We start from the raw sequence: 26915 nt of genomic DNA, 5'->3' as shown, positions 1-26915 counted from the left end.
ATATTTTGAAAAAGCATAAGAAAAACAAGAAAAGACACAGAACAAGAGAAACTAAAGATCAAACAAGGAAAATAAACAAGAACAACTTGAAGATCAAGAAAGAACAATGAACACTAATTCGAAAATTTTAAAGGAAAATAAAGACATTCAATTGACACCAAACTTAAAATAAAAAACTAAACTCAAACAGATAGAGAAATTCAATTATTAGTAAAAAAAAATAAAATTTCCAAAAATTATTTTTGAAAAAGAAAATAAGGATTCTAAAATTTTAACAAGAACAATAATAAAAGACTCAAAGAGAAATCACAGATTAATAAAGAAAAATAAAAATCTTTTGAAAGATTTTTGAAAAAAAGTAAAAGACTCTGACCCAAAAGACAAAATCTTCCTAATCTAAGCAACAGGATGAACCGTTAGTTGTTCAAACTCGAACAATCCTCGGCAACGGCGCCAAAAACTTGGTGCACGAATTGTGAATCACACTTTTCACAACTCGTACCACTAACCAGCAAGTGCACTGGGTCGTCCAAGTAATACCTGACGTGAGTAAGGGTCGATCCCACGGAGATTGTTGGTTTGAAGCAATCTATAGTTATCTTGTAAATCTTAGTCAGGAAATCAATTATAATTATCAGTATGAATTGTGAAGAATAAAAGAGCATGGATTAAATACTTGTTCTGCAGTAATGGAGAATATGTTGGAGTTTTGGAGATGCTTTGTCTTCTGAATCTCTGCTTTCTCCCTGTCTTCTTCTTCACGCACGCAAGGTTCCTCCTATGGCAAGCTGTGTGTTGGTGGATCACCGTTGTCAATGGCTACCATCCGTCCTCTCAGTGAAAAAGGTCCAGGTGCGCTGTCACTGCACGGCTAATCATCTGTCGGTTCCCACTCATACTGGAATAGGATCCATTGATCCTTTTGCGTCTGTCACTACGCCCAGTCCTTGTGAGTTTGAAGCTCGTCACAGTCATTCAATCCCTGAATCCTACTCAGAATACCACAGACAAGGTTTAGACTTTCCGGATTCTCAAGAATGCTGCTAATGGATTCTAGCTTATACCACGAAGATTCTGATTAAGGAATCCAAGAGATATTCATTCAATCGAAGGTAGAACGGAGGTGGTTGTCAGGCACGCGTTCATAGATTGAGGATGATGATGAGTGTCACGGATCATCACATCCATCATATTGAAGTGCGAATAAACATCTTAGATAAAAACAAGCGTGTTTGAATAGAAAACAGAAATAGTTGCATTAATTCATCGAAACACAACAGAGCTCTTTACCCCCAACAATGGAGTTCAGAGACTCATACCGTCAAAGAGTACAAAGTTCAGATCTAAAATGTCATGAGTTGCGAAATAGACCTCTAAAAGTTGTTTAAATACTAAACTAGTAACCTAGGTTTACAGAAAATGAATAAACTATGATAGATGGTGCAGAAATCCACTTCTGGGGCCCACTTGGTGTGTGCTGGGGCTGAGACTAAAGCTTCTCACGTGCCTAGACTGTTTTTGGAGTTAAACGCCAGGTTGTAACCTGTTTCTGGCGTTCAACTCCCATTTGTAACCTGTTTCTGGCGTTTGATGCCAGACTGCAACATGGAACTGGCGTTTAACGCCAGTTTACGTCATCTATCCTTGAGCAAAGTATGGACTATTATATATTGCTGGAAAGCCCTGGTTGTCTACTTTCCAACGCAATTGAGAGCGCACCAATTGGACTTTTGTAGCTCCAAAAAATCCATTCCGAGTGCAGGAAGGTCAGAATCCAACAACATCAGCAGTCCTTTTTCAGCCTGAATCAGATTTTTGCTCAGCTCCCTCAATTTCAGCCAGAAAATACCTGAAATTACAGAAAAAGACACAAACTCATAGTAAAGTCCAGAATTGTGATTTTTATTTACAAACTAATAGAAATGTAATAAAAACTAACTAATTTATATTGAAAACATACTAAAAACAATGCCAAAAAGCGTATAAATTATCCGCTCATCAACAGAAAATCTTTCCTCAAGCAAGGAATCCAAAAAGAATGGATAAAAATCCTCAACAATCTGAACCTTTACAAACATTTCTTTAAAGTCTTTGAAAGATTGTTTGTACAGACTAAACACACCATGACCCGGATGACCACTCAAATTTACCCAGCCACCCCTACGGACTCCTTTAGCTTGGAACAAAGAAAAAAAAAGCCAAGAGATGGGTAACACTCTAGGTATTCTATCAAGCACTAAAAGGCTCGAACAAACGCCCATGAATTTGGGTGTAATTACGTCAGAGCGCAGTTCAGCTAGGCTAAGACTCCACATTCGAAATCAATAAAGGAAAGATGCATACCAAGTTCAGTTAACATGCATGTATAAATATATAAGTAGCTCCAATCAGACCTCTTCTCACAGACTCTATCACTCTCATCACATGGTAAAAACCTAACCTCTAACTCGCTACCATTCCTCACTCACCTAGCCTCGTTCAACTGTTTTACCAACTCAACACTACTGAAAATAGAAATGTGACCCCTTACATCACCATCAACCTAACTATATACATCACCCTCATCAACCACAACTTGTTCCTTTCTCCCCATTACAACAAAGAAACAAGCAAAACAACAAAAAGTACAAGACAAGAAGTTCACTAACCTTTTTTAGTCATGATGTGTCCCTTGGTATAAGTCCAACATTTAGAAGACAAAACGTTCACCACACTAACAGGCAGTTGAAGGGACAAATCCAACTCCCAAGACATTCACTACCCTGCGATCGATTACCTGCTCGAAACAAAAAGAGCGAGAGAGTGGGCAACACACATAAATGCGAAGCCCAAGTACCTGAAGCCCATAAAAAAAACACGTTGACCTTGGGGGCTCCAACATAGTCTCGTAAAAGATAAAAAGCTCCAGAAGCCGAGAATAAAGAAGTTCAACCTGTTTTTTAACAGGCCAAACTTGGGGGCTGTGATCCATACCAACATACTCGACTTCAAGAGCTTTGACCGAGCTCAGCATAAACAGAAAAGTAATCTTCGGAACTCACCAACAAACCGAGATTCTCGGACCAAACAAACCACCGGATAATATCCCTAAAAATTCAATTAATAAGCTCAGCACAACGGCTGGAAATCAGGACTCCCTGGCCTATATAAGTTTACCATCCAACCCTCCTCAGGGCACACTTTTTCTGAGCAAACGCAAAGAATACACCTCTCACTAATAATCTCTTGTTGTTTTTAGTTATTTTCTCTCTATTAAGAAAAATCACTGACTTGAGCGTCGGAGTCTCTTTTGCAGGTTCCATGCCAAGGTCATCCAAGTTCCGAGGACACTCACTACAAGAAAATGGAACATTTGTAACAAAAAATTTGTATCAAATTTAAAATTGTTACAAAAAAATAGTATTTTGTAATAATAATTTGTGATTGTTACAAAAGAATAATGTTTTGTAACAACCTGTTTTATTTTGTTACAAATTATGTTAGTTTTTGTAACGAGATGGTGTTTTGTTACAAAATATTATAATATTTTGTAACAAAAAAAAAGTCGTTGCAAAAATTTAAAATATTTTGTAACAAAATATTTTTTTATTTCAAAACCTTTAATTGTTTTGTAGCAAAAAATTAATTTATTACAAAATTCAACATTGTTTGTAACAAGTTACTTAATTTGTCACAAAATATAAGTATATTTTATAACAAAAAAATTATTTCAAAATGTTAAACACTTTAGAGTAAAAAAATTGTTTATATAATTCTTTTTATAATAATTTTATTTTGTTTCAAAAATTAAAATATTTTACATATTGTCTATATTTATTAATTTTTAAGAATTGTAAATATTAGTTTTATATTCTTTTAAAAAATTAATATATAATTTTTATTAATAATCAAATTTTTAGTGTTAAATAAAAATTAATTTGTGAAAGTTTAAAAAATTTAATTAAACTATAAATATAAAATCAATAATTAAATATAAAAGAAAAAAACTAAGATACACAAATATAATTTAAGTAATTAAGATTTTTGTGTATTTTTTTATAATTGATTATTTCATATGATTTGAAATTAAAATTTAGTAATAAAAGTATTATATAATTTAATCTAAGTAATTTTTATTATGAATAAATTATAGTTTATTTTATTAAATTGAGCTCTAAAAGATTAATTTATTTGGAATGGTTAATTTGATTTTTATAAATTCTTTAATTTTAAGTTAATTAATGTTTAGGTATAATTTGTATTATAATTAGTTGTTTTATATAAATTAAAATTAAAATTTTAGTAATAAAAAATAATAAAAAATTATATCAATAATATGAATAATTTATTTATTTATCTATAATTTTAAATTAGAAGTGTTTAATAAAAAATAATTTGTAATTTGAGAAATAAGTAGTATTCTTAAAATTAATTATATTGATTGAATTTGGTTTTTAAATTAAAGCTCTACACAAACCCTAAATTCCCAATTCTAAACCCTAATTTCTAATTCACTAATCCTAACCCCAATTTCTAAAATACACAGATGTAACACCCTCCCTCTACCACCTGTTCATTCTCTACTGAGCCACATTTACCCTCCCTCATGACTCACTCACCACCGTCCTCTTCTTTCCAGATATACACCCACACACAGACTCACTTCACTCACTCTCAACCTCACCAACGCACTCACACTCAAGTTCCTCACTCTTGCTTCCTACACGCACACACAAAGAAATCGAAAGGGAGAAGAGAGAGCTCGCGAAACAGAGAGGGATGGAGCCGCGCCCTGCCGTCGACCCACGCCTCGCCCCCGCCGCTGTCCTTATCGCCAAGGAAGAGGGACGCCATCGACGCTGTTCAGGGAGGAAGGGAGAATTGCGCGAGAGCCAGTGGAAGAGGGAGCCTCTGCTGCATCACCACCGTGCCTTCATCATCGCTGAACCGCCTTGTCACTGTTGTTAGGGATCGTCGTGAGAGGTGTCACCGTCGCCGACGTGCCCTAGTGCCATCGATAGAAGCCACAACCGTCGCCTGAGAAGAACCCGAAGAGAGAGAGGGAGCCCGCAAAGAGGAACCCGAAGCAGGAACTTTCGTGTCGCGCCGTAGATCTGTCACCATGCTACTGGGCTGTCGCCACCACCGAAGGTCCATCGTCGTCGCCCTGAGTTGTTTCTGCCGTCCAAGCCATCAATGAAAAGAGCCTTGCTACTGTGTGCTAAGTGGAAGAGGAGCCACTATCGGAAGAAGATGCCGCTGCTGCTGCTGATCTGATTTAAGGCTATTGCTGCTGCTGCGGGTTGGAACGAAGTTGAAGTCACGCTTAATTTTGTGGTTTTTGACTATCTAAGGTAGGGGATATTTTATTAAATTAAATATTTTAAACTTTGAATGCCTAAGAAATTTACTGAATTATTGCAAATATATGAATGCTTGATTTATGATGGATTTTGGATGCAGAGTAAATGTGTGATTGGTTGCGTCTCTTGGTGGTTTTATGTGGTTTGAGATCTTTGTTAAAAGAACGTGTATGTTGGTATGAAAGTTTACTGAAAATGTATTGGGTGTTTGTAATTGTGAAAGCATGTTTTGTTCTTCGTTTGAAATATGTTTGAATGATGATTTTAAAGACGCTTGGTAATGCTGATTTTGGTTTTTAAGAACGATTTTGAGTTAAGATCGTGATTGTGACTGGATTGCTGGAAATTCTGGTTCTAATTTTTATGTCAGATGGTGGTTATTGAACTGTTTGTTTGATTAGGTTGTGATATATTGAATTAAGAGTTCTTGGGCAACTTTGGTTAGTCAAAAGAAAGTTAGAAATGTAGTTTTAGATGAATCCTAGGCTTGAATATAGGATTTGGTATGTGAGATTGTTGGAAATACTTTGTGCAGAATTTCTGCAGAAATCTGCATAATGTCGAGCTCGCCGTCACTGGAGGTAAGGTCATTTTGGCATATTTTCAAAAGTTTTGTTCGCATGTGGAGCTTTTTCATTTTGTGCTTACAGGTAATAAATATTGCGTTATGTATTTATGTTGTCACTCTCCCTCTACGTTAATTGTTTTTTCCTTTAATATAATGCAAAATAAGATCTACTTCTGAATAGCTAATATTTGATTAGGCAATGATTATTGTTGCATGGAATGGATCTGGGAATCCAAGTGCAATTTTTAATGGTGATGTCTTCAAGAAGGTGCTGAGTGTGTTTATAACAGCAGCCATATTGAAACTTGGACAAGATAGGGGATAGCAAATTTTACCTGAAGATATATTACTGTCTAGTGTAATTCAATAGCTAATTCTATCATTGTTGCATGTGTTTCTGTAAAAATTGCAATCATCTACCTTGCTACTTTAACCGCTGTTTTGGAACCATTTCTTCTGCCGCTATTAATGTCTAACATGCAAGAGTATCAATGGCCAGAGTCTTTCTAAACTTGTTTACTTTCAAGCTTTTTACATTATGAGGAGGTTGTTTATGGTTTTTCCTTTTTCTTTATCCTGGTTCTGTTTTTCACTTGGGCAGCTACTCTGGATGTGATTCTCAGTTGGAAAGAGAGAGAGGGAGAACTTGAAAAGAGAGAGCTCAGAGAGGGAGAACTTGAAAAGAGAGAGCTCACCACCATTTCTTCCTGTCCCCTTTTCCCTGTTCTGCTTCTACATTCCCAGGTCATTTACTGCATTTTTCTTTCAATTCTGTTAAGTTCATTTAATTCTGTTAATTTTTCTTAGTTAGACTTAGTTAAATATGCATGTTGTAGTGGATTCTAGGTTGTTAGGTAGGCTGAACATAGTTTGTAGAGGAATTAAGTCTAGAAAAATTTTACTGTTTTAAATGTGTTTGGAATAAATTTTTGTTAATTGTTTGTTGAATGATCATGAATGTTGTTTGAATTTTTGTAAATCTGTGATTGGATGATAATAATTTTTTTCTTTTCTGAATCGAATTGTGAACTGCTACTGTTATGTGAATTTAGTTTGTGCAATGATGATGATGAATTTAGATTGTGCACTCAAGTTGTTTGTTGCTTATTTCATATGGATGAATAGGTGAATTTTGTTTAATTGTTATTGTATTCATATGGATATTGATTTGATTGAGTGAATTTGGGAAATATGCTAAATTGCTGCTGAAATGCTGCCAGAATTTGTTTAAATTTGTTTCACTATTAGTTTTTTATTTAAGTTAAATCTCCTCATCTTTCTATGGATTTCAATTACACCGAAATTGAGAATTGAGACTTGTGAGTGCTCTGGTTGGTGGTCTTTTCAAGCGTGTGGCACTTATTAGAAGCTTCTCCATGACCATGAGAAAGGAGCTGAATGAACATGATGGAGTTTGTAATTTGTAGTTTATATTTTGGAGATTTATAATTTCTTGTTTTTCTTGTCCTATATATCTATCTAGTTCATTAGGGTTCTTCAATATGTCTTGTTAGTTTGTACTTTATAGTTTATATGTTGAAGATTTATAAAACAATCTTAGTTAAATGAAAGATATTTGAACTATCTATGTTATTATATATTATATAAATGTTGACTTGTTGAGTAAATTAGTTAATATATTAATTAATTAAAAAACTAATATAATTTAGCAAATTATGTGTAATTTGTATTTAAAAAAATTATTACAAAATAAATAGTGTTTTGTAACTAAAGAAAAAAATGTTACAAAATCAAGTTACATTTTGTAACAAAATTTTATGATAGGAAAAAATATATTGTCACCAAAAATATTTTGAAGATCAAAATTTGTTATTACTTTTGTAACGACTATTGGTTTTTTGTATCAGAAAAATTTGTTACAAAATATAACTTTGAATTGTAACAGTTCCGTTTTTTGTTACAAAAACTTTTTGTAATGGGACATACTGCAACGGCCCTTTTTTTGTTACAAAATCCTTTTGTTTCAAAATTTCGATTTTTTGTAACAATTTTTTTGTTACAAATATTGCTTTTTCTTGTAGTGACTTTTCGAGTTAGAAGAGACCTGCCGAGGAAGCACGTGTCCGAGCTATAATTCCGAAGAAGTATCCTTGAACGGAATTGTATTATTCTTAAACTTTTTGTTTTATATTATGTATGTGATTATTGATTTATAAATTTCTAAAATTTTATTTTATTTGTTAGATTTTAATAATTATAAGAATGGGTAAGAATGAGATAAATATTTATATAGACGAATTAGTTTTTTATTATCCACAAATAAGGACAAAACGAGTTTTATGCTGATTTTTGTAGAATAGACAGAGTTGAATAAGGAGAAAATTCGCATACTGTCATCCCTATTTAATTATCTTATAAATGTTTATATTTTTTTCTGGCGTCTTTAAAGTTTTTTTTTCCAAAAAAAAAAAGCTTCTAGATGTTTATAATTGCCTCAATCAATTATATGATTTTATTAGAGAATTTGTTTTTCAGATCTTTTGTTATATTAAGTAAATTTTAAGATAAATATTTCAGATGTTAAAATATCAAAATAAGGGACTATAATTTCGAAGAAGTATCCTTGAACGGAATTGTATTATTCTTAAACTTTTTGTTTTATATTATGTATGTGATTATTGATTTATAAATTTCTAAAATTTTATTTTATTTGTTAGATTTTAATAATTATAAGAATGGGTAAGAATGAGATAAATATTTATATAGACGAATTAGTTTTTTATTATCCACAAATAAGGACAAAACGAGTTTTATGCTGATTTTTGTAGAATAGACAGAGTTGAATAAGGAGAAAATTCGCATACTACCATCCCTATTTAATTATCTTATAAATGTTTATATTTTTTTCTGGCGTCTTTAAAGTCTTTTTTTCCAAAAAAAAAAAGCTTCTAGATGTTTATAATTGCCTCAATCAATTATATGATTTTATTAGAGAATTTGTTTTTCAGATCTTTTGTTATATTAAGTAAATTTTAAGATAAATATTTCAGATGTTAAAATATCAAAATAAGTGACTATAATTCCGAAGAAGTATCTTTGAACGGAATTGTATTATTCTTAAACTTTTTGTTTTATATTATGTATGTGATTATTGATTTATAAATTTCTAAAATTTTATTTTATTTGTTAGATTTTAATAATTATAAGAATGGGTAAGAATGAGATAAATATTTATATAGACGAATTAGTTTTTTATTATCCACAAATAAGGACAAAACGAGTTTTATGCTGATTTTTGTAGAATAGACAGAGTTGAATAAGGAGAAAATTCGCATACTGCCATCCCTATTTAATTATCTTATAAATGTTTATATTTTTTTCTGGCGTCTTTAAAGTCTTTTTTTCCAAAAAAAAAAAGCTTCTAGATGTTTATAATTGCCTCAATCAATTATATGATTTTATTAGAGAATTTGTTTTTCAGATCTTTTGTTATATTAAGTAAATTTTAAGATAAATATTTCAGATGTTAAAATATCAAAATAAGTGACTATAATTTTGAAGAAGTATCCTTGAACGGAATTGTATTATTCTTAAATTTTTTGTTTTATATTATGTATGTGATTATTGATTTATAAATTTCTAAAATTTTATTTTATTTGTTAGATTTTAATAATTATAAGAATGGGTAAGAATGAGATAAATATTTATATAGACGAATTAGTTTTTTATTATCCACAAATAAGGACAAAACGAGTTTTATGCTGAATTTTGTAGAATAGACAGAGTTGAATAAGGAGAAAATTCGCATACTGCTATTCCTATTTAATTATCTTATAAATGTTTATATTTTTTTCTAGCATCTTTAAAGTCTTTTTTTCCAAAAAAAAAAAAAGCTTCTAAATGTTTATAATTGCCTCAATCAATTATATGATTTTATTAGAGAATTTGTTTTTCAGATCTTTTGTTATATTAAATAAATTTTAAGATAAATATTTTAGATGTTAAAATATCAAAATAAGTGACTATAAATATCTTCATTCTCTCTTAATTATTGGTTTTTTCCTAAAAATATTATATATATAAAAAAAATTAGTTATTATATATTTGTATATAAATATATATTATTTTAAGTTATTTTTATTATATGTTTTATATTTTAATATGTATTATATATGAATAATTAATTTAGTAATTGATTTTAATATAATATATATGTGTATATGTATGTATGTGTGTAGCATATTTTTTTCTCAAAATAATGTCATTCTCTTTATTTATTTTTTTCATAATTTATGTTTCATTTTTTCTCCTTAAAAAAAATATGTTAAAATTATTTTTTAATAACTTTTTATTTAAGTTAATTTTAAATATTTGCCTTAATTTTATATAAAACAAAAATTTAATATTAACCTCTTAAACTTTTATTAGTTCTAAAATCAAATAAACTAATCTAACTCAAATCATTGCAAATTGTTTGAATCAGATTAAAATTAATTAGACTGAAAAGTTAAATGAGACCAATTTACTCAAATCCCAAAAAATTATATATTTTGAATCAAAGTATCTAAATGGCAGTGAGTGTGAGCCCCTCTGAGTTATGGATTTATGGGGCTCAGATACACAGCAGTTTCGGCATGCTAGAACAGTGCCGATGCAGAATAAAAGACAGAGGCAGGTGTCATGATCATGATCTTTGGATTGTATGCTATCGGTAATGAGATGTGGATTCTCTCTTTATTTGAGATAAGTTGCGGTTGACTGTTTGTGTGACATATACCATGCAATTGTAAATTGACTAACATTACACCCTCAATTACGTAATCCAATTTGCATCCCCTCACCACATAGCACATACATGCAAGATGCAATGCAACTGCTCTCTCTTATTTATGTATATAAGTATAATTTTTTATTATTAATTTTATTATTATATGTGAATTTTTACCACAAATAAAATAATACTAGCATAATTTTAAATAAATACCTATATATGTGTGCATATGTGTTTGTGTGCTTTAACAAATTAATAATTATATTTAATTAAAATAGTTCTCTAAGAATATTAATTAAGATAATGAATTAACCTGTATCATTGTTGTATGTGGAGATGTATAGCAGCGAAAGAAGGGAAGAAGCTATAGAGACGAAAAGAAAGAACGAGAGAGGACAGAGCGCATATAATTGTGGGAGATAAGTTGAAAAAGAGAAGTAAATTAAAAAAAAATGGAAATATTATAAAAAATTGACCTGCTAATCATTAGTTTTAGGGTAATACTTGGTATACACCTTGTTAAATTTTGTCTCTAACAAAATACTTGCCGGTTTACTGCTCTATGTTAGAAATTAATGATTTTCTTGAATAATATGAACAATAAATTTTAAAATTGACCCAATTTAAATAAAATATATTATACTTTAAATTATTCACCTAAATCTTAATATTAAAATAACTAATAGCATATCTATTTATTATTCACATTATTTAATATTTTTATTGGCTATCCATATTTTTTCATACTTAAAACACTGATTGTTTATCTGTTAATTATTTAATAATATTTGTTTAATTAATTTTAACTCATTTTTATAACAATAATTCTTAATTTTTTATTTTTATACTTTTTAAAAAAGAGTGAAGTTGATATGACTAGAAAATAGAATTTTTTACTACCTATGACAAGATGATTATTTTCTTTTTTCTTTTTCTTTATTTCATATTTCTATATAACTTATAACCGTCTTAACAGCTTGCGCATTCCTGCTCTCTCTCTCTCTCTGTTTATGTGTGAAATTGTATGTGGTGCATTAAATCAGTAGCAAAAGAAAATGGTGAGCGCCGCAGTAGCTCGTAACGTCATCGGCATTATCGGTTAGTTCTTGCCTTGCTTCTTGATTTCTCTTCTCTTTCTCCTCCATTACTTAACCTGCAAGTTGCAACGTCGTCAATTACCTGATTTGCTTTTCTTTCATCCGAATCGACAACGGAAATTCTCAATTTCTTTTCTACTTCTTTAGAATGTCTTCAATCTTTGCATGCAAAAGAAAGAACCCGATTAGAGTAAGGTTTTCGCGTTTGATGGTGTGTTTTCCGTTTCCGTGCAGGAAATGTCATCTCGTTCCTCTTGTTCTTCTCACCTGCGTAATTAACTTCTCTCGATTCCTCTATTTTTTTTTTTGTATAGAATTAAAAATTTTCGGTTATTTTTGTTATTTAAAGAAATATTAATTTCAGGCCAACTTTCTATACGATAATAAAGAAGAAGTCGGTGGAGGAATTCAAACCTGATCCATACATAGCAACAGTGCTGAACTGTGCATTTTGGGTGTTCTACGGGCTTCCTTTCGTGCACCCTCACAGCATTCTAGTCCTCACCATCAATAGCGTTGGCCTTGGATTTGAGTTCATCTATCTCACCATATATTACATTTATGCCCCCACCAAAGGACGTGTACGTCCATTTCCTCTGCTTTTTGGTTTTCGTTTTTTTTCTACCTCTTATTATGTAATCTTTCTTGTGCTTATAAGGCTATGATTGGGTAAGCTGAAAAATTATGCTTATTTCTAAAAATTGTTTATTTGTATAGAAGGTTTTTTTTTATATATATCATTGCTTATTTAAGAATAAATTTATGTTTGGATAATTTAGTTGGAAAGTAGTTTTAATTTAATCTGTGGTGTTTGGATTTTTAAAAAGTAAATGTTTTTGGTAAATTACTAAAACAGGTATGAATCAATTAAAAAAAAAAGTAACATAGCAATGTAATAGGGTAAAATATGGTATTAATTTATTTTTTCAAATTGAAACAAAATTTTTAAGAGAAAATTTCAGGGCCTAATAATCTTTATATTATTGATCAGTAATTTTAGCTAACACATTCTATTATTGTGTTTGAGCCTTTTTCTTAATGTCAGTTTATAAAAAAAATTGTACTAATTCTGTAGCTTTATTTTTTTTTTTTCCAGAAAAAAGGGTCCAAATTTCAGTTAGATTTTTGCTTGAAAACAATTTTTTTAGCAACTCTAATGGCTTAAATTATACTTTTTAAATCACTTGAACATACTAATTTTTGTAAAACAGCTTTTTTCGTTTAAAAAAAAAATTGCTATCCAAACATGCACTAATTCCTGTTACCTAAAAGTACTTAGCTGAGTTATCTGTAAGTTAAGCTTATGTTTTAGGAAGTCATTATTATCTTCACAAAATTAACTATGCCTCTGTTTAATTGGCCATTCAAGAGATGCTCAAAGCATTGTATTAATTATGTAACCATTTATGCTCAGAAAAAGGTACTGCTTTTCCTTTTCATCGAGGCTATTTTCTTTGCTGTGGTTGCACTTGTGACATTGCTGGCACTGCATGATATAAACCGGAGATCAATAGTGGTTGGTGTTTTGTCTGATATATTCAATGTGATGATGTATATCTCTCCTCTTACAATCATGGTACGCCTTTCATTTCTAACCCTCCTGTGAATCTATAATTGTAGTTACTTTGTAATCATTTTATCTTGTTCTTTGTTGAATTGAACAGGCAAAGGTTATAAGAACGAAGAGCGTTAAGTATATGCCATTCTGGCTCTCTCTTACCAACTTCCTTAATGGTTTGTGCTGGACAACATATGCTCTCATAAACCCCTTTGATCTCTTTGTCCTGGTAATTAATTCCCAAAAATGTTCTTGGATATGTATGTTGTAACGTGTAATTCATAGCCACTTAAATTTTGTGTAGTTCTCATTCTAGTACTTGTTCAATTTTTATTTTTGGTGAGTGTTCAATTAACACTTGCTTTTGAAGCTCAATTAATTAACATTAATATATTACTCCTACTGATTTACAATTTTGGTCTGACGTTGTTCTTAAAAATTGTATTAACATATTTAAAATTAGTTGTCATTTTAGAACTTTAATACGAAAGCTCTTTCTATATATTTTACCCTTAACATATTTTGGGATACATGAAAGTGATAGGTTATAACTTATAAATTATTATGGTTAATTAAATGAATATATATATATTAGTTCTTTACTTAAGTCTTCTTTCTAAAAAAATTTTAGATTCTAGAATATCAAATCATTTCCTTAAAGTGAATACATCACTCTGTTCTCAGTCAATTAACAACGTTCCTAAGTGAATACTTGACCACCGTTTGTATTATATATTTTTGTAGATAAGCAATGGTATTGGAGCAGTTTCTGGACTTGTTCAACTCATATTATATGCTTGCTATTGCTCCTGCAAGGAACAAAAAGATGAAGAAGGTGATGATGACACAAAGCCACCTTCTGGCTCTGGGGTTCAACTCTCTACTCCTAACGGAAAGTTTGCTGTTTGATATGTTGACATATATAGGGTATCTTTTGTGCTTGTCTTTCTAATGTGATTACCATAAATGCATATAGTAAAGAATTTATGGCTCAGTTTTCGTTTTCGATTTCTAGAATGTTAACTTGAATACTGTGTAGATATTTTCTCAGACTATGGGTTCATCTCTGGAAAATGTTAGCAGCTCATAATTTTTGTTTGAAGCTATTCATTAGAATAATCTAGAGGATATGATAAATCAATTATGTTAAGTATATACTAAAATTAAATATAAATTGAAAATAAATTAAACAACATATGTATTATATTCAATATGTATTATATTCAAATACATAATGACTGATTTTAATATATATATATATATATATTTTAAATGGATGCCTAATACGTTGGTTTTGGTCATTATTATTTTTCTTTCTAATAGCCACCATTAATATTATTCGAGAACTAATTTTTAGCTTTCAAAAAATGAGCTAACTTCTTTTAAATTTATTTTTGACTTTGGATTTACATTCTCTTTTCTTTGTAAATAATAAGCTAACTTTTTTTCATTTTATTTTTTACTTTGGATTTAAATTCTCATTTCTTTCCTCCAAGACCTCACTCCTATCACCACCAGTACCACTAAATGGTGTTTTCATTCGACGACTTAATACTTAATTTATTTAATTTGATCTTTAAAATTTAAAATTGAATTTAAATTGATTTTTAAAATTATAATTGGCTCAATTCGATTTTTAAAATTAGGTTATACTAGATAACTAAGGACTTTTTTGAACAACATAAAAAACCACTAATAAAGGGATAAATATTGTTTTGGTCTCCAACGTTGAGGGTCAGAATCGAAACCGTCCCCATCGTAATTTGTGATTTAGAATCATCCTTAACGATTTTTTTCGTATTAACATCGTCCTTTTAATTTTTTTCGGACAAAAATACCCTCCACCACTACCGGCACCTTTACCTCCACCACCACCACTAGGGGTGGCAAACGGGCCTAAACCCGCCGGGCCGGCCCGCGTAACCCGCCAAAAAAGGCGGGCCGGGCTGGAAAATTGGGACCGCCAAACAGCAAAAGCCCGCTTAACCCGCACCGCTTAAACCGCTGGTTTTGGCGGGGCGGGGCGGGCTTTCCCGTCGGGCTTAGTATTTTTTTAGCAAGGGGTATTTTTATAATTTTTTTTTACCAAAACCCAACTTTCCCAACCCAACTTACAAGAGAATGAAGATGAAAATTGGGTGTTTTAGATTATGTTTGTTTTGTTTTGGAGACAATATTGTTAATTATGTTTTGGATTATGTTTATTTTGCTTTGGAAACAATATTTATAATTACAAATACTTTAATATTTGTGAATACAAAAATTATAATTTGTTTATACTTTTAGAAATTATAATAGTTAAAAGTAAAAAAAAAAAGAGATTTTTTTATATCTTTATATATATTATTTAATAGTTAAAAGTAAAAAAAAAAAGATATTTGGCGGGCTTAGCCCGCCGTTAGGCGGGGCGGGCCAGTCCGCCAAATGGCGGGCTTCTGGCGGGGCGGGGCGGGCTTCCCCGCTTGCCACCCCTAACCACCACCAACACCAGCACCAACACCAACACCACCAAAAATAACATCAATGAAATCAACACAAATTCAACAAATTCAATAACTAAATCAACACAAGCAGAAGCAGAAAGCAGAAAAAATCAACACAAGCAAAAGCAAAGCAGATGCAGAAGAAGCAGATACAGAAGAAGAAGAAGCAGATGAAGAAGAAGAAGCAGATGCAGAAGCCGAAGCAGGACAACCGGCAGCTCGTGGGCGGCGGAGCAACGACGGCTGGGTAGATCGGCGGTGGCAGGAGCATGCATGAACGGCGGCGACGCACTCCACGGCTGGGTAGATCGGCAGCTTGGGCACCCCTTCCCGGCGACGCACTCCACGGCGGCGGCAAAAGCATGCATGAACGGCGGCGACGTCTTCCTCTGTTCGCAGTTCTGGCAGCGGGTAGTGGGCGGACCGGCGACGATGCAGGTGTCGGATGGTGGCGGCGGCTATGGCAACGGCCTCCTCCCCTCCACCGGTACTCCCTCTCTCTTTCTCAAATCTCCTCTCTCGCTGCTCGTGCTCAGTGGCGAAGGATCCAAAGGTGGCGGCGATGTCAAGAAGCGACGGCGGAGACCCGCGGTGAAGGCGATGGCCTCCTCCCCTCCCTCCTTCGCGTTTCCTTCCGCCCCCACCCCCAACAAAAACGCGTTTCCTTCCCTCCCCCTCCCCCCAAAACGCGTTCTGTTTTTTATTTTTTAAAAAATTTTATATTTTTTATTAAAAATGACGATTTTAATACGAAAAAAACGTTAAGGATGATTCTAAATCACAAATTACGATGGAGACGGTTTCGATTCTGACCCTCAACGTTAGGGACCAAAACAATACTTATCCCTAAAATAAACATCCGATATATCTATTATTCACATTGTTTAGTATTTTCATTCTCTACCTATACTTTTCCTTTAAAATTTACAATAGTAACTCACGTTTGCCCCTAAGCTGATTTCTGTAAATGGCGCATTGATTTTGCACGTTAACTTACTAAAATTTTGAGTCATTGCCTAGATTCCATGTGAGTAAGATCTACTAGACCTTCTAGAAATTTGATTGACTCTCCAACATCCTCACGAAGACTATAATAATAAGTTCAATTTGAAAATTTTGTTGTTTTGAAAGCAACAATCAAACTTTTGGAACTCTAATAAATCTTGATCACATGAGACCTAGGTGAGGAATCTAAATCACAAGTCAATATACCAAATCAACATGTCGTTATCAGAGATTAGCTCAAGGGTTAATGTGAGTTACGATTATAAATTTTGAAGTCCAATTTGAATCTATTAAAATTTTAAGGGTCAAATTAAATCAGACTTCAAATTTTATGGGCCAAATTAAGTATTAACTCTCTCATCGACCTAAGATGAAAAAAGACAAAAAAAAAAATCTGTATTTTGAACATAAAAAAATACTATATTAGAACATCCTAAACTAAAATTTTGAATTTACCAATATACAAATAAAAAAATGAGAAAAAGGAAGGTACTTGCCAAAGAAAAGAACAGAGATAAAAGCTATTCCAACTCCAAGGTCACCACCAACCACAAGTCCAAATTCACAACATAACATTCGAAAATGCAAATTCAAATAACAATATAGCGAAAGAATGAGGTTTAAGTTTTTTCTTTTTTTTTTTTTTTTGTCTAGAGGGTTTAACTATTTTTTTTTTTGTATTAAATCGGGGCTAAAGCCCATAGATGGTTTAGGTTAAGTTATATCATATAGCTACCTCTACTTTTTTTGGACGAAATAACTCCCTTTCTTAGTGAGAATTATTTGTATCTACAATAATCGTACTAAAAAACCTTTTTGTGAGAGAGATTTTTTTCTTGGACTCGGGTGGACGGTTTTACAAAGTTACGCCTTAGTTTTTAATCCACTGAAAATCTTTTAAAGACAAACCGGCATGGGACTCAAACAAAATACTAACTTGACTCTTATTGAGTAGGCCACATAACCCAAAAATTTAAAGCCCAAATGGTGGATTATTAACTAGCTGCATTTTATTACGAGAACAGAAAAAAATAGAACATTAAAATTAAAAATAAGATATAAAAAACAGAGATACAAAAATTAGTATTCTTATATTTTATTTGATGATAAATTATAATAAATTACAAAAGTAGAAAAAAAATACAATGATAAAAAAATATAATTATAAAAATTGATAAAAATAATAAAAAATAATATATCTCTTGTTAGTATTTTTGTATTTTTTTTGTCAAAAAACTTACAAAATATATTAATTTAATGTCTCTAAATATAATATTTTTGTCTGTGTCTTATCTGCCCCAACATTTATTAATTAATAATAATATACGAATAAGATAAAAATATATATATCAAATCAGATATAGTATAAGTAAAATTTTAAATATAACAAAAAATAATAATATTACATCACATTGCGATTTAAATTAAATTGAATCGGTTTTGAGAAATAGATTCAAAATCTAATATAATCTATGTGGTTCACTAAAACTAAAATTCAATCAAATTAAAATTAGTGTAATTTTAATTAATTTTCGATTTAAATTATATTTGGACAAACAATTTAATTTGGATTGATTTAAATTTAAATGTTCGTACATGTAACAAACCCTTACACAATGAGAGAGTCAACCGAACAAATTGATTTGAAGGAGCAAGAGGTAGGTGACTCTTATATGATGACAATTATTGAGGAGGTTTATATTTTTGGTTTCTTCTGTATTTTTTAACTCGGTAGATTAAAGATTAATATATTACGAATCAAAATTTTATTTAAAGATTTATTACTAACTAATAAATTAATACATGAATTAACCACCTAATGAATATATTTACATATTATATGTCCCTACAATATAAGTGATCACTTCTTACATATATTGAGTCCCCAACCTTACCACCATATTTACTTAGAATCACTTTACTCATCTACTATTTCTCCTGTTCTTCCCACAACCCGAATGATTTCTGAACCTTATATAGCATATGTATGTTTTTGGAAATAGGGTTTTATAGTAGAGAACGAATTTATTTCTGAAGAAAATATTCTCCTACCTACATTTATTTTTATTATCCATCCACCTCACAAGGATTGTACCTTCCTCTTCAATCGCAATATGTAAAGCGTCCTCAATGACCTGGATTATTGCTAAAAAAATGCTGGAGTGTAATTGTTGTGTTGTACAGTATTGAGAAGATGCTCTAGCTGTGAGAGTTGTTATAGTTGTAAAATTAGTTAATGAAAATTTTGATCAGAAGTTGATGTTGAAGAGGAAAAAATAATAGAAAAGAAGTTGACAATAGCAAAACATGTAATTGTTTATTGTCGAAATAATAAATTTAATTAAATGTTGAGAATATTGGTCTAAGACATATGATTGTAAATTTTATTGGAGTTTAAAAAGATTTTGTTAGTAAGTACTTTTTATAACAATGTGAATTAAGATAGAATAGCAAACGAGGAAATGAATGTATGTGATGAATGAGAAACTGTTCTAGATTAACGATCAAATTGATATTGGTTCGAAGGATAAACAAGTTTGACTGAAGTAGCACCATGAATATTTGACGAGTTGCATTTTGAGTTAACAGTAATTTGAGTAGTAGATATCAATAATATAATGACATTAGTAAGAAGTGTATGAAAAATGACTTTGGACGAGGAAAAACGAATGCGTTGTTGTAGAATTTGGTTTAAAGAACAATATTTGTTTACGCTAGAGGTTTTAGGGCAAATGGTATATGTTTTCGAATCTCATGTGAAATGTTGAAGGATTGACGGGTTAGGATTTAGTGATCTAGTCTTTGTGATTTGGATTTCGGGTTAATTAGTATTGTTACTATGTTATCTGAATAGTTAACTTGTTATAAGTAGTGCTAAAGCTTGTTAGAGTTAATATTTGTTTGGACTTTATTAGGTAGGTAATGACTTTTGTGAATAATGTGAACAATGGGTTCTAAAATTGGCTCAATAAAGTAAAAACATACTACATCCCAAATTATTCACCTAAATCTTCATATTAGGATAATCATCCGCACAGCTAATAAATTGAACATCCGATATATCTATTATTAGGTTGCGTTTGTTTACAGAGACAGGATATTGAGACAGGGACACTGAGACACAAAATCGTGTTTGGCAGAGGAGACATGGACAGAGACAATGTGTCCAGAGACACTGAATTAGTGTATTTTGTATCTATTTTGACAGGAAGGACACGGAGACACTAACAAGAGACACAACTTATTTTTTATTTTTTCTTTCATTATTCTTATTAATTTTTCATAATTATATTTTTTATTGTTATATTTTTCATCTCAAATTTTTTGAATGAAAAAAAATGAGAATAAATTAAATTTTCATAATTTATTCTAGTTTATCACCAAATAGAATACAAGAACATAAAATTTTGTGTCTCTGTCCATCAGTATCTTGTCCTGTCCTGTTTTTAATGTCTTGTCCTATTTTTGTTATCTACCTATACTTTTCCTATTTAAAATTAGTAATTAGTTACATTATGACCTAATACATGGTATGACAGTTTAGGAGTATTTGTTGTTTTAGTTATTGAAACAAAATCTGCCGATTGTGCAAATTAAATTATTTCATAAATTGTAAGAATTAAATGTGTATATTTGTAATTTAGAATGCGAAACTATTTTTGATGTACGAATATTTCATTTAGGATTAAAAGTTGTTTTAAGAGTACAATTATTGAAATTTAATTTCATGTCCTGCCAGTTGAAATTTTTAGTTAATTTAATTTTTTGGAGTATAGGAAATGAAGTTTTGAATATGAATTTATGTTCTGAGTGTACCTAATGAAATGTAGATTTTGAACATAACTTAACTGCATATTATTCGTAGTTTTTTTTTTATTTTTAGAATTATTATTATTATTATTATTATTATTATTATTATTATTATTATTATTAAGGTGAACATTTTGTTTTGTTTTTGTCTAAAAATTCTATTTGTTTAACTTAAATGTTCACACACTAATAAATCCATCTTTATCAAACGAGGGATCATAGTACATGGGAAATTATAGTGTACAGATTGGAGGATACAGATATTCTTTTTGGAGTTATCGTGTAGTGACAAGTGTCTAGAGAGAGCCGCTTGTTCGCTGAAAGGGGTGACGTGAAGCATGCACGAAGCCGAATAGCTCGTGTTAGGAGGGAATTGGCTCCGTTTGGGAAGGAGGTACTGTGCTTGAATGGGGGAATTGGGCCCTGCTGGACTGGACTCCATAGTCCATACAAGGCCTTGGATGAAGGTGGGCTGTGAGAGAATCATGGTTGAAAGGGTGGGATAGGTCAAAAGCGTCTCTGTTTCAGTAAATAAGTAACGGGTATATGACCCCTTGACCCGAAAAAAAAAGAAAAAAATAAATAAAAGATTGCATAACCCAATTGAAGGCAGAAAAAAAAGAGACACTTTGATAAAGATGTTTAAAATTTTTTTTTTAAAGATATTTTTTATTAATTAAAATTTAATACATATAATTAATTAAACTATATTATTTTTGTCAAAATTAGATAAGACAAATTGATTTGGTCAAAAAATCAGTAAACCAAATCTTGAATCGATTTAAATTAATATTCTTTTTTATAGAAAATGACTACAATAACCTTATTATAGAAAATTACTAAAATATTTTTATTATATATTTTTTTAATTTTAAAAATCCTAAATACTAACCCCATAATACAGGACATTATATTAGTGTCTTGTCCGTTGTATCTAAATACAATACACAAAAAATAATTTTTAGTGTCTTCATTCTATTATATCTGTCTTAATGTCATGTCTTATCCTGTCTCCAAAAATAAACGCAGCCTATAAGACGGCTATTTTTTTTAGGTATGGAAGTAAGGGTAATGATATAATGATACACTATAATTTTTGGTATTGTACGAAATTGTGGAAGGTATAGAAATAGGACGGTCCAATTAGTGAACCTCAATTTCATTTAATTTTTTTTAACACAAATCGGACAATCTAATTTGTGTACCATCTACTAATCGGACGGTCCGATTTCTACTTTTTTAATTAAGCGATTCCACATTTGAGAATAACATCCCATCAATCCACATTTTTATAAAAACACCGTTGTAACTCCAATATCAAAAACAAAAAGTTCGTATTTACGTTATAGAGTTTGATCACAGCTGCAGCAGAATTGAAGCTAAAGCATGTCATTTAATAGTTCATTATTCATTCAGCTTTCACTCTCATAAATCAGTAAATATCCCTTTTCTTAATTTGTGTATCTCGTTTGGTTTGGTGAAATAACACCGTAATACTATATTAATACCAATAGGCAATAACAATATTAATTAGCTAGGACAAAAAATATTAATTAACTAAAATATGAATTTAATTTTAATTGATATAATTATTTTTTAAAAAATTATGGCATATGCATTTTTTAATTGATGGGAAAAATTGATAACTAATTCTATATAATATATATAAAAGAGAACTTTTTTCTTGTATAATTCAAAAATAAAAAATAAATTATATAATTTTCTTTAATTCATTTGTAAACTAATATTCTAGAAAAATTTGAGAACTAACAATTTTTAGTAGTTTTGGTCATTATTTAGCTAGCACAAATATTAAATTATTTTTAACAAATAAATTTTATTAATTCATGTATATAAATTTTGAAAAATATAGGTATAAACTGTATTGATTTATATGTACAAAATTTTAATAAATATAAATGTAAAGTATATGTTTTTGTGTGTAAAATATCTGTAAATATAATTATAAATTATTGTTGACTAAAAATAATAATATTTGCTAGTAGCGATGTAGCATTGCTCATATTTTAATTCAACTTACTATTTCTCTATCCATAATTCTGTATCCTTTTTAATTATTTGTAAATTTTTTTATCCATATATTTATATATATATATATATATATATATATATATATATATATATATATATATATATATAATGCTTAAAATTGTTAATAATAATACTAATAACATTTTATTTATTCAATTATGAAATATATTTAAAAATTGGCATTATGTTTTCAATTATTTACATACTTATTTAACTATTTTTTTATTAATCTGCTAAATACTTTTAAAGTCTAATAGTATTTAATTTATATATTGGTACATGTATTAAAATGGCTAAAAATACAAACAAAGAAAAATTTTATAAAAAAGAGTCTAATTATACGATGTTTATATACAAATGGTCCTTGGGTGTGACAGTAGAAAAATTGACTTGACTTTTTTTCTTTTAATTTACAATTAAGTGAAATAATTACATGAGCGAAAAAATTTAGAATAAAAAATTGGAGAGTTTTGTATTTATAATGTACATTATCTTTGATTCTTAGAGTAAAAGCACGATTTAACTTTTTTATAATATTTTTTAATCGTATGTAAATTAATTAAAAAAATATTTTAATTTTTTAAATTAAATTCAAAATTTTAATTTCTATTACAATTAAAAAACTTTAATCCTAAAAATAATTACTTTAGGATATAAAAATTAAATATGAAGATTATGAATTCACCTTTGAATCAATATTTGTTATTGATTTTATTTAATTAATAAATATTACATACTAGCTAATATATACAATTTAGATACTGTGACAATAATTAACACAAACAATTTAAAATGAATTAAAAATGAGATTTTTTTAAAGTTATAAGAAAAGAGAGTGTATATTTTATAAATAAAAAAAATATCATTTTAATATCTCTTAAAAAAATTTCTTTTAAATTTTACTGAACACATTTTTTAAATTTCTTAAATTTAATAATATCTTGAAGTTAAATCTTGGATTTTGTATGTGTAGCTCAGGGATAAATTAAAATTATTGAACTTATACATACCGAATCAATTAGTGATCAAGTTTAATTTGAAAAGACTTGATGCAATAATAATATCTAATATTTTTATATTTTTTAATAATTAAAATAATTGTTTAGGGTGAAAATTGTTGAAAAAATAACATGGTGTAACACTATTTTATAAAGGAAAAGTATATGGAACCAAAATGTAACCAGCCAAAAAGTAAACAAAACCGTTTAATTAAAATCACTTTTTGAATAATATGTTTGAAAACCGCTTCTGAGATCACGGAGCACAAACCAAAACCCAATTTTTCATGGAACCCAAACACATTTTAGCTGATTTTTTGCTGATATGCTTTTGGTTCCTAATTGTTCTCTTTTATAAAAAATCATTTACAATGCCCCGTTAACTACAAGCTTCAACCAAAATGTATGGACCACCTGTAATATTGATTTATACTAAAGGAACAAGTCAACCATTAAGAAATATAAACATAAATGATCATTAAAAAAAATAAGCCACTCTTTTCGCAATAAATATTTAATCAATAATTTTGTGCTGAATAAAATTATACATTTAACTGCCACTCAAAAATTAAAACAGTAATTTATGTGTTTTCAAGCTCTAGATGTACATTCAACCACCACCCTTTTCCTTACTATAATAACATGCATCACACTGCTGCATACTGCAACCAACGGAACGCGTGACGTTCACTCGTTCAGAACCCGTTCGACTTCACGCCACCAAGCCAGCTTCGTTGCACCTTTTATGAGCTTCTGCCCCCTTCTCTGAGCCAGTTGCATAGTGCAACATGGGGCCAATACGTGTCAACATATGAAACAAAATGACAAAAAATTTGTATATCTGTATGAACTTTAATCTGTACACTAGTGCGACCCTACATACATACTAAAAAGACTCTACACATAATTATCTTCGTTAATTCTAGATTAATATCTTAATATTAGGCAATAACTCCTGTATTAATAACTTTTGAGCATATTCATATCTTATCAACCCCAACACGTGTCAAATTCACACTTTACTAACGTTTTTTAACATCTGTTGAAGGAGTCTTTCATAAATATCGTAGCAAAATTCACCACTTAAATAAAATCACCTCTTATGTCTTCACTTCGTTCGAGTATCTGTCTAGATGATCCTTTATTTCGGACCAAAATAATCCGAAAGCTTAGCTCCTTTATCGATCAACAAATAATTAAGAAAAATAATATAATTCATTTGTTGATTGATTGATTGTTTATCTTTCAATTCCGTTGGATAGTTTAATTTAATTAATTGATCCTTTCTGTCTATCTTTGTTTTAGTATTGAGAATAAATCATTGAGAGGCCAGATGATAACAAATATCTAGCTTCTTGTGATATAAGTCTATTCTTTATTCATTTGGTTTTCCTTACTATTCACATGTGGAAAAGAGGGTGAACAAAGTGAAAATAAATAAAATAGTTTTCTTCAAGCAAAAAATTAAGCAATTAACGTTTAAGATTTATTGGTGAACCATGCATAGGTACACACACATAAAAAATTATTTTAGTTCGTTTTAGAAACTTTCCTCCAACCTTATGTAGCTAGTTAATGTAAAAAACAATTTGTTTAATTTTATTATTAGCTTGTTTATTGGGGATACAAATAATATATATTTAATTATATTACATAAATATAAAAAAATCAACTAAGGATCAACTAGCTATTTATATATAAATATATATTAGAATAAAAAAGACCAAACATTCACTTTCATAATTAAATTTTATAAGCAATAATAATAAAACTATACAAATAATATAATCAAACATGATTTATACTTGATGGAACTGCTTGAACTTAAGAAGAGGGTTGAATCAAGTTGGCTTAAAATTAATTTTTTTAAGCTTTATTTTTGCAGAAGCTAAATATGTAGGAGATTTTTTCGTTTTATCTCATACTCAGAAATAAAACAGAAAAGAAAAGAAGAGATAGAGGCCAGCATGTATCCTGGTTCATTTTCTAAGTGTCATAAAACCTACATCCAGTCTCCACCACAACTATGGTGGAATTTTTACTTAATCAAACAGATTACAAACACCAATACTAATGAATTACAACCCAATTCATCTAGTATCTTCCACTAAGCTTTTTACCCCAAAGCCTAGCAACCCAAGTGCTGTCCCAACTTGGAAGGAGAATCTAGCCAGTTTTAGAAAGACCAAGTGCTATCCCAACTTGGCAAGGAGAATCCGGAGATTCAATTTACCACCAAGTGCTATCCCAACTTGGCAAGGGGAACTAAACCTTAGTTTACAGAAACCAAATTACACAAAAAGAATTCATTTGGCTTTTTCATGCATCTCTCTTGCCTCTTCTCTCATGCCTTTTTCAACTCACATTCTCAAGCCTTTTTTCTCAAATACAGAAAGATGACATTAGATAGCCATAACAAAGAAAATCTGAAATGAAGCACAAATTGAAGGAGAATGATTTCAGCTCAAGTGTTTTGAGATGATGCTCTTGTATCACTCTATTTCCTTGATTTCAAATGCTGAAGTGAGGTTTATTTTATATCTTCAGCTTGCTCTCCAATTTGCCTCTTCCAATTCCTTGTACCATCAACCCGTTGGAGTTGTGTCCATTGGCATGCCGTCCTTGTTCCATTCTGCTCCACTAATGCTACTTGTTGGAGGAGCTGCTCCACCAACTCTGTTGTACTTGGATCTGCTGTCTTCTTTGGCATGCATAGCACTTCTATTTTTGAGTCATTCTAACTGCTGTCTATAACTCTGTATTTTTGTTTACTCTTTCAAACTTGCTAATGATCTTCTGAATTTTGATTCTGAGTTATCCTTGGAGTAGTGATATTTTTTTGTGTTTTTGTTGCCTTTCTAGAGCCACAGCTGTCCCATAATAGTGCCAAATGTCCTTGTTTCTTGTTGCTTCGTTAATCTCTTTTTGTTCCAGCTGTCTTCCTTTTTCCATGATGAAGACAAATGCCCCTTTATCACTTTGCAAATGCAGAGCCTTCTTCTTTTGCACCTTTTTGCTGATCGGTGCTTGTTTAAAGACTTTGGGATTGTGCATTGAATTGAAGCATTAAAGGAATACTTAAGCAACATTGTTGGGCTGAGAAAAGAATAATGGGCCTGCATCACTGAAACACACATCAAACTACAATTGGATTTTTAACCCAATAAATATTTGTCATCATAATTTATTTATCAAAATCAATCTTAACTCAACAATCTCTCCCTTGATGACAAACATGATAAAGAGAATAAATTAATTTAAACTTCTAGC

General features: G+C 30.3%; 2 protein-coding genes across 2 annotated transcripts in view; one reads left to right on the top strand and one right to left on the bottom strand.

Annotated features, from left to right (window-relative positions):
- The window catches only part of LOC148565956 (uncharacterized), a gene marked incomplete at its 5' end in the record, with an annotated part of 45714 nt that overhangs the window by 11810 nt on the left and 6989 nt on the right, over window positions 1–26915 (bottom strand). The window lies entirely within an intron of this gene.
- Window positions 11612–14387, top strand: SWEET4 (Nodulin MtN3 family protein). Its single transcript, XM_016345395.3, has 6 exons — window positions 11612–11740; window positions 11974–12010; window positions 12104–12320; window positions 13154–13315; window positions 13404–13526; window positions 14042–14387. Exons 1-6 carry the CDS (start codon window positions 11698–11700, stop codon window positions 14204–14206), a joined length of 747 nt encoding a protein of 248 aa, XP_016200881.1. The 5' UTR covers window positions 11612–11697; the 3' UTR covers window positions 14207–14387.

Source organism: Arachis ipaensis, chromosome B5 (genome assembly GCF_059453495.1).
Source record: "Arachis ipaensis isolate K30076 ecotype BB chromosome B5, ASM5945349v1, whole genome shotgun sequence".
Taxonomy (NCBI): domain Eukaryota; kingdom Viridiplantae; phylum Streptophyta; class Magnoliopsida; order Fabales; family Fabaceae; genus Arachis; species Arachis ipaensis.
This window is presented reverse-complemented; position numbering and strand designations above follow the sequence as displayed.

Bases quoted from the DNA above. Each gene is read 5' to 3' on its own strand.
- SWEET4 (XM_016345395.3), top strand. From the start codon at position 11,698: ATGGTGAGCGCCGCAGTAGCTCGTAACGTCATCGGCATTATCG. The intron at 12,011-12,103 runs GTAATTAACTTC...TATTAATTTCAG, and splicing joins CTCTTGTTCTTCTCACCTGC to GCCAACTTTCTATACGATAA. The intron at 13,527-14,041 runs GTAATTAATTCC...ATATTTTTGTAG, and splicing joins CCTTTGATCTCTTTGTCCTG to ATAAGCAATGGTATTGGAGC.